Below are 14428 nucleotides of genomic sequence, written 5' to 3' on the forward strand. Positions count from 1 at the left end.
GTCAGTGAACTCTTACACTTCACGTATATATAAGTGTTCCCAATATAATTATTTACCCCAAAGCCCAACCCATTAGACATGTGTCATTAGGAGCATGTGACGATGTTATATTTTCATTTGAAGTGAATTTGGAAAAATATCAGTGAGCTGCAAGTGCTTGGGAAAAAATGACCCCCAACAGCTTGGGTGCAAACAAATAAAATGGGAGAGCAAAAACTTGGTAGTATACAATTTATTTGTCTTATAAAAACTACTGTACATTATTATTATAAAAGTAGAAAGGAAAATAATGTCCTCCAGATCTCCATAATAATTTTCATCAAATCAATGATGGTACAAACAAATTCTCTGTAACAGTTAATAAACATAATGATTAGTTAGTAACAGAACATATATTTCCGTAACTATTTAATTCATAAACTCTTCAGAACTACAACATCACTCAACTGAACATAGTATTATATCAGTACTGTTAACATAAGAAAATATTATACCAATACTGTTAACATAACAGTATCACACTTCAGTGATTGCACTCTATAATATTAATATTCTCCAAAACAAATAGCATTTTAACTCTGTGAACAACTATCACATAATTCACAGAAATCAGTTGGTACCTTGAGAATATTATGCAAAGGTCAACTTAACACATATTTATCAATTAGCCAGCAAGCCTAGCTAAAATGGAATCTACTTGCCCTGCAAAACTAATTGGCCTTCCCATTCAAATAAAAATAATGACTGGAAAATTTTAATAACAAAGCAGGCTGGATATGCCAGTATTAACTGGTCCTCCTCAAAATGCACAGGTCATGGGCTGGTGAGTCAACACCTAAATCAACTCATTATTTTAACGCCAAAACAAAGAAATTTCTTGCCTGTATCATACTTCTTATAAAATTTTGTCCATGCTACTGTCTACTAAAAGATGAAACAGGCCTTTTGAAAAATGAAGCATCTCACCTGTGTCATGTGCTGTTATATACCATAACTGAAGCTGCTTTAAAATATCTTTCACACAAAATGTGGTATTTCACTTGTGCCATATGCTACATCACAACTGTATCTGATATTTTTTTTTTAAAAATGTGGTATATCACAAGTGCTACATGCGATGACATACCACACCTGTATCCAACTTGTTATATCTTCAACACAAAATGTGATATCCCACCTAGCCCAAATACTATGTTATACTACAACTCTATCTGATTTGCATTATCTTTAAAACAAATTGTGGAATTTCATTTCATGTGCTATGGTTTAATACAACTGACTTGTAATATCTTGAGCACAAACTGTGCTATCTCACCTGTGCCATGTGCTATGATTGATATGCCACAACTGTATCTGGCACATTATCTTTCACACAAAAATTTTGAAATATGTACATCTAATGTGGAACGCTGCTATTCTCTCATACAGTGGTGCAACACATGTATGTCATGAGACTGGCTCCATTACCCTATGATTACAAATGTATGCCACTGTTAATCTATATTTATATCTATTGTACCACATTAGTTCAAAATATATTGTTGTGTCTACTTGTGTCTTAAATGACAAACAGTTATTTTTTTTTAAAATGTCTAGGTAGGGAAAAGGTGATTAATGACATATACTATTGATAAAAAACATTTTGTTCCCTTGCCTTTTGATTTAAAAAATAAATTATGTGTTTCTGATACAGAATACATATTGTGAGAAAAACAACTTTTATTATTTCCTTCAGCAACAAATCTCTTGTAGTAGTATTGCAAAAACTCTATGTTCTTAGCCATCCTCTAAATTTTCAAACACATTCTAATTTCAGGGCCCTAGGTGGCCTAGTGATCCACACTGGACTGTACCAATTACTACCACCTGTCCACATGGCTTCAAATTTCAGGCTCAGCCAATGTGGATATGTGAGAAAGCTTGCCAGTAGTTTCCAGTGAGTCAGTGATTTTTAACAGGGTTTTTCCTCAGTTCTTTTTCCACCAGTTATACGGACCACTGTGTGTAGCCTATCAAATACTGAAAAAGATTTGCATTAAACCAACAGCAACAACCAGCTGAATGTTCTTGGAGGAACCCAGAATCAATGGGATGATGTAATGTGTGCTGTTAATACATAAATAAGAACATGTGTATTTGCATAATCATGATTTAGCAGCAACACAAATTTAAAATATTAATGTCACTAAACATTTTGTAAAGGATGGACTACGCTTCATTTTAAAAAAACATAGAACTTACATTAATCCATAAAACTGAGTATATATTACTATTTACATTGCAGTTTTAAACTGTTGAACTAAAATGGAATGTGCAGTAATAATTAAAAGGAATAGTTCAGTATGCTGTAATGTCTTGCATGCAATGTGCACAACAAAGTACACCAAATGTATCTTGCATGAAAAAGCTTGAATTCAAAACTTTAAAAGATAGCCTCAGTTTTCACAGTGACACTACTACTGCTGCCAAAGCAACTTTTAGAATGATAGTTATGTTTTTTTTTCATCTGATTACAAAGATATTAAAAAAACACAAGGTGAAAATGTCTACTGAATGGCTCATTATCAAAGTTTTCTTCACAACTTATAAATTTAACTGCATAAATCAAGCTTGATCAATGACAAATCAAATACCATGGGATAACTTTCACATTTTGTATCAAACAGAAAAATCACTTTGTTAAAAACTCGAGAAAGTTTTTCATGACATTTAATTTGACAGCATTCCATAGTCCATCCCTGGTATTTACAAATCCATTTATTATTTCCATACTGTATGCAGTATTCAATTTATTAAATATAGTACAGTGGTCCCCCTCTCATACGGCCACCCCTTCTGCACCGGGAAAGTGGCCTAGTAAGGTGGGTGGCCTTTCCAGAGAGGGACTTAATTTTTTTGTGAGAAGTATATGTAATGTACATATTAGTAAGAAAGCTACATACTTCAAAGCATTTAATATCTTCAATTAATAAGTTTATTTAAAAGTAATATTAATTATCAAACTGTTCTTCTTGTCTTAAGAACAGACTTATTTCAACTGAATATACATTAATAGTTCTTATGCTTGATGTAAGCGTGAAATGTGAGTGGGGTATTGTTGTCATGCACATTGAAAAACCATTCAAAAACTTCATTTATTTCTTGATAAATACATAATTCTTTTTCCATTTTCCCACTGCTGCTGAGTATTCTTCTCATCTGTTACAACGTTGTTTATACGAGTCCTTTCAACATAAAATTGTTCTGCAATTTCCCACCCACCCACACACCAATGTTGTTGAGAAGAATAACTCTTTCTTCAAGAGTAGAAAGTCTCCGTTTATGTGATGACATGTTAACAATTTTTAATGATTTATTCCTATGTTGCTAATTGTGCAATGGTGTGATTTAATTATGTAGACAAAACATTTATAGATGGATAAAATGCCTTTATAAAGGAAGTGATATATGTAGTTTACATGATTTTTCATTCTTTGTCTGGTACCCTCTTTTGTTAAAGGTTAATTTCTCTGTGTGTGTTAATCCACAAAATCTAAATTTAGCCTATGCTGACCATGTTATGATCTTGACAATTTCCACTGGTTCTAATCGTCAAAGAGAAGAACTCAACAGCTGTGTAAAAACCTAAAATTCTATCACAACAATGTCGAGCCCATTTCCTGACAACATTGGCTTTTATAGATAATGATATAATATTAATCTTAGCATTACATGTACTTTAGCCAACACTTCCTTCAGTAACAGAAACCCAACATTGGAAGACAGGTATTGGTAGGAATAATTAGTACATTTTTGTACTAATATGCTGGCCACTGGTTGCATAAGGGTGGACATTCTTCTGGAGTACTTTTGAACATAAAGCTGTCAGTGCCAAGGGATTCTGGCCATAAAAAGGGTGTGGCCACTGCTTGGGGGCGGGGGCGTTCAACAGGGGGACCACTGTATCACAAAGATATTGATATAAATGAACAATAAATACACATCACATTAGGCATAAAAATCACTTCCTTTTTTATACAGTTCAGTCTCTATTTAACTAATAGTTATAATCACTTGACTGAATTATATGACCTTGAACTGCTGTGCTTTCAAGATAAAACAGGAAAATATGTGTGGAACATGATTCACAAACTGTTAAATGTTGTCAAAAATATGTGTGGAACATGATTCACAAACTGTTACATGTCAAAAATATGTGTGGAGCTTGGTTCACAAACTGTTACATGTTGTCAAAAATATGTGTGGAGCTTGATTCACAAACTGTTACATGTTGTCAAAAATATGTGTGGAACATGATTCACAAACTGTTACATGTTTCAAAAATATGTGTGGAACATGATTCACAAACTGTTACATGTCAAAAATATGTGTGGAACATGATTCACAAACTGTTACATGTTGTCAAAAATGTGTGTGGAGCTTGATTCACAAACTGTTACATGTTGTCAAAAATATGTGTGGAGCTTGATTCACAAACTGTTACATGTTGTCAAAAATATGTGTGGAACATGATTCACAAACTGTTACATGTCAAAAATATGTGTGGAGCTTGATTCACAAACTGTTACATGTTGTCAAAAATATGTGTGGAGCTTAATTCACAAACTGTTACATGTTGTCAAAAAAATGAATGGAATTTGAATCATCACTGTTTAATGCGAAGAAAAATATATATGGAATTTGAATTGCAACTATTTAATGTTGTCAAAAATATACGGAATTTTAATTACAACTATTTAATGTTGTCAAAAATATATATGGAATTTGAATCGCAACTATTTAATGTTGTCAAAAATATGTATGGAATTTGAATTCAACTATTTAATGTTGTCAAAAATATATATGGAATTTGAATTACAACTATTTAATGTTGTCAAAAATATATATGGAATTTGAATTACAACTATTTAATGTTGTCAAAAATATGTATGGAATTTGAATCATCACTGTTTAATGTGAAGAAAAATATATATGGAATTTGAATTACAACTATTTAATGTTGTCAAAAATATGTATGGAATTTGAATCATCACTTTAATGTGAAGAAAAATATATATGGAATTTGAATCAAAACTATTTAATGTTGTCAAAAATATGAATGGAATTTGAATTACAACTATTTAATGTTGTCAAAAATATATATGGAATTTGAATCGCAACTATTTAATGTTGTCAAAAATATGTATGGAATTTGAATTACAACTATTTAATGCTGTCAAAAATATGTATGGAATTTGAATCATCACTTTAATGTGAAGAAAAATATATATGGAATTTGAATCAAAACTATTTAATGTTCTCAAAATATGAATGGAATTTGAATCACAACTGTCTGATATTGTCAAAAATATCCCTTAAATGATTTATCTTTGATATTTTACTGACCTGACATATTTTCATGAGCAAACATCAGACAATGCAGATATTAACTTGTATATCATTGTTAAGTGTCAAGAACTGAAGTCACTGCCACTAACAAGTTCCTGAACTTTACAAATCTTTTTTAAATTGCTTCTATTGTTTCTTTTACAGGACTCCACTAGAATCTCTAATGTATGAAACTTTTCAGTACAGCAACATGCTCCTGAATATGAGCCAACTAATGCATTCAACTCATCAGTCAGAGCTAAAATTAAGTATAGCTGATTATCCTTATATTCCTATTATCTTTTTTTCTAAAACCAAGTTCAAGCTCCTTCTATATTTTAGATGTCTTCTACATCTTCCCCATTTTCAGTTACTCTTCAGCATGATCTGTTCCACCTGAATGAGAATCTATTCTGTAATGATCGTCTCCAGCGGTCACACCTGAGAAGAAAGAAAAAAAAAAAACAGTAGAAGCCATCCTTACAGATATTTGAGTTTGGCAGACGATGTACCAGAACAAATTTTAACAATACTATATTTCTTCTATGAAATCCTACTCTTCACATTTTTTATTTACATAACCATTTGGTGTTTGAAACATTTTCGCTCCCTTGTTCAATATTGTAAATCAAGACTGGAACTATTTAAATATTTTCACTAATGCCAATGTGTTAGTATTCTTAAATCCACAAAATGGAAATGTTATAAATCTTTATGTGTTTTGAATTTAATCACTACCATCAACTGAAAGAAACTGAAAGCGTAAAGGATGGGGTATGTAATAAATACTACAACATATTCATGTTCATTTCAGGTAATAATTTGATGTAACTGCCTCAATGTTTCTGTACGACATATCAAAGCTCATTCTTTCCAGTGATTTGTAAACAAACACACAATGTTCTATATATGAATCAGACTGACATCTGTTTTATGTGAGGATATATGCTTGCTCAGAGTGAATAATGGATATTTCATCAAAATACTTCAGTTTATCACCAACATGATGAAATAAATATCTTTTATTCACTCTTGGCAAGAAAATTTTCTTTTTATGCTCAAGTTCCCATCTTCCAAAGTGCTAACATGGTGTGCATAATCGATTTTTGTACCAAACTGCCATATAATGCAAATGCTTGTCAATTATTATATGGCTATATTGTATATACACTGGGGAGTGGTGACAGAGGTTTATGTGTGTGATGGGGAGAATGGGTACATAAAACACAAATTAAAATAAATATTAATATTATTCATGTAGATTTATGTAGATCAAATATATGTACTTTTCACTTCATAGTACTGGGTCAGTGATTCTTTCCGGTGTTTTCCCGGGTTCTTCCTCCAGCATTTATACTGGCCGACATGTATAGCCTATCTTGTGCTGAAAAATGTAATTAAACCCTATCACAACAACAACAACAACAACACTTCATTGTAAGGGAGTTTCTAAAATTTATCAAACATAATCATACTGATGAAAATAAAGATATCATTAAAAAAAATCAACGTTATTTTTTGGGGATTCATGTCTAAATTTAATGTGTACTGTTGACTGATTATGTTTGATCATGATTGTGACAGATTGATTATTCCACCTGGTTTTATGAATACCTCAGTATGTGCTCAGGAATGTAATGTCATACTCAAATATCAACAAAGCCAACATTTAACCAGAAGAAGGGTAAAAAGAGGCTATCAACGCACTCCATAAATAAAAGGCTTATTTTTTCAAAATAAGCCCTCTATCGCATGAAATTGATAATTCAGACCTAAAAATCATATTTTGAGCAAAAATATTACGCGCGCGCAACCATTATTTTTCCAAAATAATCCTTTATTTTTACGAGGCTGTGAGCGCACTATAAAAATGTAAAAAATATAAACTAGACAAAACATTATTAACGAGTGATTAATACTTCATATTTCACAAATGCGACCTTGTACAGCGGCTGGAATTGTCAGCGCAACTTCATACTTGAACAAAATTTACATCAACGCAACTTTATATAGTATGAAAAATATTTTTTAATGCAGTAGTGAAATTATTAACGCATTTTAATTTAGTATGAAAAATATTTTTTAATGAAGTAGTGATATTCCGTGTTTGCAAATTTAGCCTGAATTATTAACGCATTTTAATTTAGTATGAAAAATATTTTTTAATGCATTAGTGATATTCCGTGTTTGCAAATTTAGCCTGAATTATTAACGCAATTTCATACCCTGAACAAAATGCAATAGTGATTACTAGTAAGTATAATGCTAGATTGCGTACGAGTATTACTATCAGCGCGTCTGTACACAAGCGAATACCGTGCTGGGAAATACGATAATAAACCAGAATACGGAAACTCCAATTATAACACGGGAATTAGGACGACTTGTTTTTGTTTTTCCAATATTGGTATACTGGAATGTTGGTCACGAGCGATTGCCGCGCGAGCATTACTGCGCCCACTGTCCATACTGAACAAAAACAAGAATGGATCCAATATTATTAAAGCGCGCGACGGATCAATTTGGGTTATTTATGATACTCATAATGAAAAATTACGGGAATGGGTTCATGAGGATGAGCCTAATTTATTTAAGCGGGTATACGATGATTTACCAGAACGTGTCAAGTTGAGGTTGAGAAAGCTCGGTTACACACTTACGGAACGTTATCGACTAATATTGCACGGGGACAAATCGGGAATTGAGTTTCGGTAGTGACCAACCGCATACGTGTTGACGTTGTCGGCGCAATATCGTTTATCATCAAAATTGATTAAACCGGCTTTGATAATTCTCGCTGTGGTTAATTGATGTAGTTTGGACTGTATGACAGTCATCGTTGCGGTGTGATCAGTTAGTTCTCCAGCGTGCACTGCACGATATATTTCATGTGTAAATGTCTTTTTTACAACTGATTTTTTGACTCCCTTCGACTTAATCATGTTTTGACGAGGGTCCGCGGCGAGCACCGAATACATTTTTGGTCGGAGTCCGATGAATTCCTTAATGGGTTTGAAACATAATTCGTCTTTGAATTTTCCAAGCACATTTTTGTTGGTGACATCGTTGAACCCGTCACGGTCTACATCCGACAAATCAAACAGTTTTCGATGCTGATACAAACTCGTGTATAAATCGTCGTTGCAATCGCGTCCTGGTATGTGATACAACAACGAGTCTGTGTCGGAGAAACACAATTGCGCATTCGGATACTCTTTTTTGACGAATCCGTAATGAAAATCATACATGAGCCATTTTGATATGTCCAGCACAGACGCGCCAACGAAGACTGGCTTTGACAGCACAACATTGGTTTTATGTTTCTTCACGAACACTAGGTTGTCTTTGATGACAATTCTGCCGTTGTAGTCGTTGGACGCTACCAATTTTGCAAATCGTTTCGTATTATCGTTGACTAGTTCAATGTTACAACGGTTACGAACATTTTCCATCGTCTTGCCAAATACGGAATTGTTCATTAGTTTGAAAAAGTCTTTTTGAAAATCATTGGTGGCCTCAGCTCTCATAACCGTATTGTATTCAACGTATTTTGCGAGCCACCGCGACTGTTTGAACTTAAGCGCGCGATGAACCCTGACGACGATTAGACCAGCTGAAACAGCTTGATGAAGCGCACGATAATGACAAACATAGTTGCGCTTTGACAACAGATTTGGAACCAATTTTTCGTGTGATGGCGAACCATTAGTTGATTTACGAGCGGCTAATTGCTGCGGCGACAACAACGAGTCATCCACGGACATTTTCTCGGCGAGGAATGGATAATCATTATGAGCGTCATGAAGTTCCGACGGATAGTCTATATCACATTCGACGAAGAAAGAATAGTCCGCGTCGGATAAATCAACCGTACAATTTTTCGTAACCGCGTTGAAATGATCCTCAGAATACCATGATTCGCATTGATACGGCATCGACTCTGACATAGCCCATCCATAAAGATTATTCGCGCGAGGTATATCAGAAACGATATTGGATCATCAGCGCGAAAGTCCGACAAGTACTTGTTGTTCGCGGTAGCTTTTTTCTTGGTTATCACGCTGATACCACCGCGAATTGCTTTTTCGATGAATAGATATTTATCAGGATCGCTGATCAGTCCTAGTTCGATTTCAGTCTTTTTCAGCATGGCGTCCCACGCAAGTCCCGGTGACGAAACATACCAGCATGGATCCAGTTGATATGCCGTCATCGATGACGCTCTGAATTCTTCAACGATGTCACACAACAACAGCACGTCCTGGCGTAAATACTCATCGAAATAGTCGCCGATGGTATGACAACCGAGTGCGGAGAATGCTTGTAAAGCCCTATTATAGTCTTCCACGGATACGTTTCCGCCGTTCAGCGATGAATAGAATTTATCATGACCCGGTAATTTATTTTCCTCGAGTCGCGAATAATCCGTCACGTATTCGTACGGAAATATTCCCTTATGACGCATCATCGATGATTTGTCTCCGTAATGTTTATCCAACGATGGAAACGTAGAACAATTTTTCGCGAGCTGTTCCACCGACGTAGGCATCAATTGCATACTATCGATGAATTTAAGTTGCTGTCGGATCGTCAGCGACATGAATTTTTCGGTGTTTGTTGGAATTCCCTCAATGGTGTGTTTTCCGATTAGTTGTTGTATTCGTGGATCCGCCAGAGCGCTGATGATGAAATGACTATCGTATCCTCGGAAATTGTGAGCGATTACCGGTATGACAGTCTGTTGATATTTTTTAGCGCATTCGAAGTGTGCTGCACCTCTGTAAACCCCGGTAATGTTGCAATGTGATTTGACGGCGCGGTCGTTTATTTTACAACCGCATACATTACAACGTGTTGCAGCCGCGAAATCCGCTAACTGTTCTTGAGTCAGTGGAACCGCCGAGTGCTTCTTCGATAGTATTCGGTCGGCATCCGACAACAAATTTCGTAACAACCAAACTGCGGGATCCTCATCAGAGTCACTACGTTGGCGATATAATTTCACCGGCGTAGATAAATTGTCATCAACGCTGATAATTTTATACGCGACGGACACTGGCACATGCTTGTTTATCACCGTAGTGGTTCTAGACGGAGCAACAACCAGACTGTCTGATTCTGGTACGCGCAGAAGCGCTTCAAAGTCGTAACATATGACAACCGGATTATATAGTCCATGACGTAGGTTTTTAAATTTTAAAATATTATTTCCTGGTTCAGGATATGTAGCCCGCTGGTCATGAATGCAATACCGTTGGTGCACGATTAAATCCTGCTGTTCCATGAATCCGGCTAATCACGCAGAAGTGATGTTTGGATCGATGTTTGGAAAACTGTTTCCGCGCAAGTCCATCAAAATTTTTTATCCATGAAAAGTGGTTTTTATAGCACAGTAAATTTACTGTAGCGTCATTGGGCGTTTTTGACAGTTTTCTAGGAAACAATTTATCGGAGTTGTCCAACCCGAATACGTTGATGCCACCCGGAAGTAACTTACGATTATTTTCCACGAACGTATCAATCTGTTTTATTTCCACTGGAAATCTTATCCCCGTGGTATTTATTTCATTGACGTATTTTTGGTATTTTCCAACTCGATTAGGATCCTTTTCAACGGGATGAAGCGCGGCTAGAACACTCCATAATAAACATTTGTCATCATTCGATTTTACGTTAACGCAGCATCGAGACGCTTTCACGCTCTCAGGTAACTCAACAAATGTTCCAATACGAAGCGGATCATATCTGAATGCGTCGAACTTAAACGACACGAGATGATCAAAAGTCCATCCGGATCCAACGCCGGTATATTCTTCAACATCATACATGTACTTGTTGGTTATTTCCGCGGCAACCACATCGAGATCATCATCGACTAATACGACGCGAGGTGGCTGCATCAAATCGACGGTTATTTCTTTTTGTGGATCGATCGCGGACTTGAAATTAACTATCGCGGTAACGATTAATTTTACACTTGGAACATCTGTGATAATAATTTTAAGAAGATGTGGCATGGCAACGTTGACGGCGCCATCGGGTTTCCAAGTGTACACAACATCATGACCGTCTATCGCGGATCTAACTTTTGTTAGTCGGAATCGTTGTTGAGCTGGTTCAACTAACTTGCGGAGTCTTTCCAACTCGACGTTAGACTGAGGATACTTGAACGTTTTTCCAGTTTGTTCATGGTAGCGTTTCATTAGCTCCCTCGCGATAATACTACGACGGCGACGACCATCAGCGACTGACGGTGGTGCGATTGGAACGTCAGGTGGTTCAGGATCATTTTCCGCGATTAACTTACGGAGCCTTTCCAGCTCGACGTTAGACCGTGGATACTTGAACGTTTTTCCAGTTTGCTCAGAGTAGCGTTTCAGCAGCTCTATTACAACATTGTGGCGGTTTCGTCGGGCCATTGTTGTACTATTATTAATGCTATTCTTTAATTTAAATCAAAAATATTATTTGTCGCTATGATGAGCATTATAATTAAAAAATAAATTAGATGTAAATTAATTATATATTATAATGCCGATTAAACCCGGATTAAACAGTTGTAAATGGTTACCAGTTGGTTCTATTACATTGTGCGGAAAAAGATGCCGTGAAGAATACTGTGGAATTCACGCCCATGCGATTAAAAAGAATCCTCTATCAGGACCGAGACCATGTTTGGTATGTTCTCGCGGTGTGAAAGGGCCCTATCAAATTTGTGGTGGATGCGGAGGACGTGAGTACAGGTCGCTGATGAGTTACTACAACAAACGTTCGCCGAAATATTATTACCGATCAGAGCCTCCAACGGTAGAAGAATTTATCAAAACCAGGCGACTCGGCAATGAGAAAATTGAATTGATGAAACAAGTAAGTTAAATATTGAATCATGGAAATAGAAGACCACTCAGATGAAACCGCCACAATGTTGTAATAGAGCTGCTGAAACGCTACTCTGAGCAAACTGGAAAAACGTTCAAGTATCCACGGTCTAACGTCGAGCTGGAAAGGCTCCGTAAGTTAATCGCGGAAAATGATCCTGAACCACCTGACGTTCCAATCGCACCACCGTCAGTCGCTGATGGTCGTCGCCGTCGTAGTATTATCGCGAGGGAGCTAATGAAACGCTACCATGAACAAACTGGAAAAACGTTCAAGTATCCTCAGTCTAACGTCGAGTTGGAAAGACTCCGCAAGTTAGTTGAACCAGCTCAACAACGATTCCGACTAACAAAAGTTAGATCCGCGATAGACGGTCATGATGTTGTGTACACTTGGAAACCCGATGGCGCCGTCAACGTTGCCATGCCACATCTTCTTAAAATTATTATCACAGATGTTCCAAGTGTAAAATTAATCGTTACCGCGATAGTTAATTTCAAGTCCGCGATCGATCCACAAAAAGAAATAACCGTCGATTTGATGCAGCCACCTCGCGTCGTATTAGTCGATGATGATCTCGATGTGGTTGCCGCGGAAATAACCAACAAGTACATGTATGATGTTGAAGAATATACCGGCGTTGGATCCGGATGGACTTTTGATCATCTCGTGTCGTTTAAGTTCGACGCATTCAGATATGATCCGCTTCGTATTGGAACATTTGTTGAGTTACCTGAGAGCGTGAAAGCGTCTCGATGCTGCGTTAACGTAAAATCGAATGATGACAAATGTTTATTATGGAGTGTTCTAGCCGCGCTTCATCCCGTTGAAAAGGATCCTAATCGAGTTGGAAAATACCAAAAATACGTCAATGAAATAAATACCACGGGGATAAGATTTCCAGTGGAAATAAAACAGATTGATACGTTCGTGGAAAATAATCGTAAGTTACTTCCGGGTGGCATCAACGTATTCGGGTTGGACAACTCCGATAAATTGTTTCCTAGAAAACTGTCAAAAACGCCCAATGACGCTACAGTAAATTTACTGTGCTATAAAAACCACTTTTCATGGATAAAAAATTTTGATGGACTTGCGCGGAAACAGTTTTCCAAACATCGATCCAAACATCACTTCTGCGTGAAGTGTTTAGCCGGATTCATGGAACAGCAGGATTTAATCGTGCACCAACGGTATTGCATTCATGACCAGCGGGCTACATATCCTGAACCAGGAAATAATATTTTAAAATTTAAAAACCTACGTCATGGACTATATAATCCGGTTGTCATATGTTACGACTTTGAAGCGCTTCTGCGCGTACCAGAATCAGACAGCCTGGTTGTTGCTCCGTCTAGAACCACTACGGTGATAAACAAGCATGTGCCAGTGTCCGTCGCGTATAAAATTATCAGCGTTGATGACAATTTATCTACGCCGGTGAAATTATATCGCCGACGTAGTGACTCTGATGAGGATCCCGCAGTTTGGTTGTTACGAAATTTGTTGTCGGATGCCGACCGAATACTATCGAAGAAGCACTCGGCGGTTCCACTGACTCAAGAACAGTTAGCGGATTTCGCGGCTGCAACACGTTGTCATGTATGCGGTTGTAAAATAAACGACCGCGCCGTCAAATCACATTGCAACATTACCGGGGTTTACAGAGGTGCAGCACACTTCGAATGCGCTAAAAAATATCAACAGACTGTCATACCGGTAATCGCTCACAATTTCCGAGGATACGATAGTCATTTCATCATCAGCGCTCTGGCGGATCCACGAATACAACAACTAATCGGAAAACACACCATTGAGGGAATTCCAACAAACACCGAAAAATTCATGTCGCTGACGATCCGACAGCAACTTAAATTCATCGATAGTATGCAATTGATGCCTACGTCGGTGGAACAGCTCGCGAAAAATTGTTCTACGTTTCCATCGTTGGATAAACATTACGGAGACAAATCATCGATGATGCGTCATAAGGGAATATTTCCGTACGAATACGTGACGGATTATTCGCGACTCGAGGAAAATAAATTACCGGGTCATGATAAATTCTATTCATCGCTGAACGGCGGAAACGTATCCGTGGAAGACTATAATAGGGCTTTACAAGCATTCTCCGCACTCGGTTGTCATACCATCGGCGACTATTTCGATGAGTATTTACGCC

The 14428-nt window shown here is 36.8% G+C and overlaps 1 protein-coding gene across 1 annotated transcript in view; it reads right to left on the bottom strand.

The window, feature by feature from the left end:
- Nucleotides 1-216: 216 nt before the first annotated feature.
- Nucleotides 217-14428, bottom strand: part of LOC149782112 (uncharacterized) — a 108186-nt gene continuing 93974 nt past the window's right edge. Inside the window, exon 16 of the mRNA XM_089933551.1 lies at nucleotides 217-5808. Within this exon, the coding sequence (XP_089789677.1) occupies nucleotides 5738-5808 (71 nt within the window). The 3' untranslated portion in view covers nucleotides 217-5737. The remainder of the gene's footprint in view (nucleotides 5809-14428) is intronic.

This window comes from Sinohyriopsis cumingii, chromosome 15, assembly GCF_028554795.1.
Source record: "Sinohyriopsis cumingii isolate HCF-2022 chromosome 15, ASM2855479v2, whole genome shotgun sequence".
Classification (NCBI taxonomy): domain Eukaryota; kingdom Metazoa; phylum Mollusca; class Bivalvia; order Unionida; family Unionidae; genus Sinohyriopsis; species Sinohyriopsis cumingii.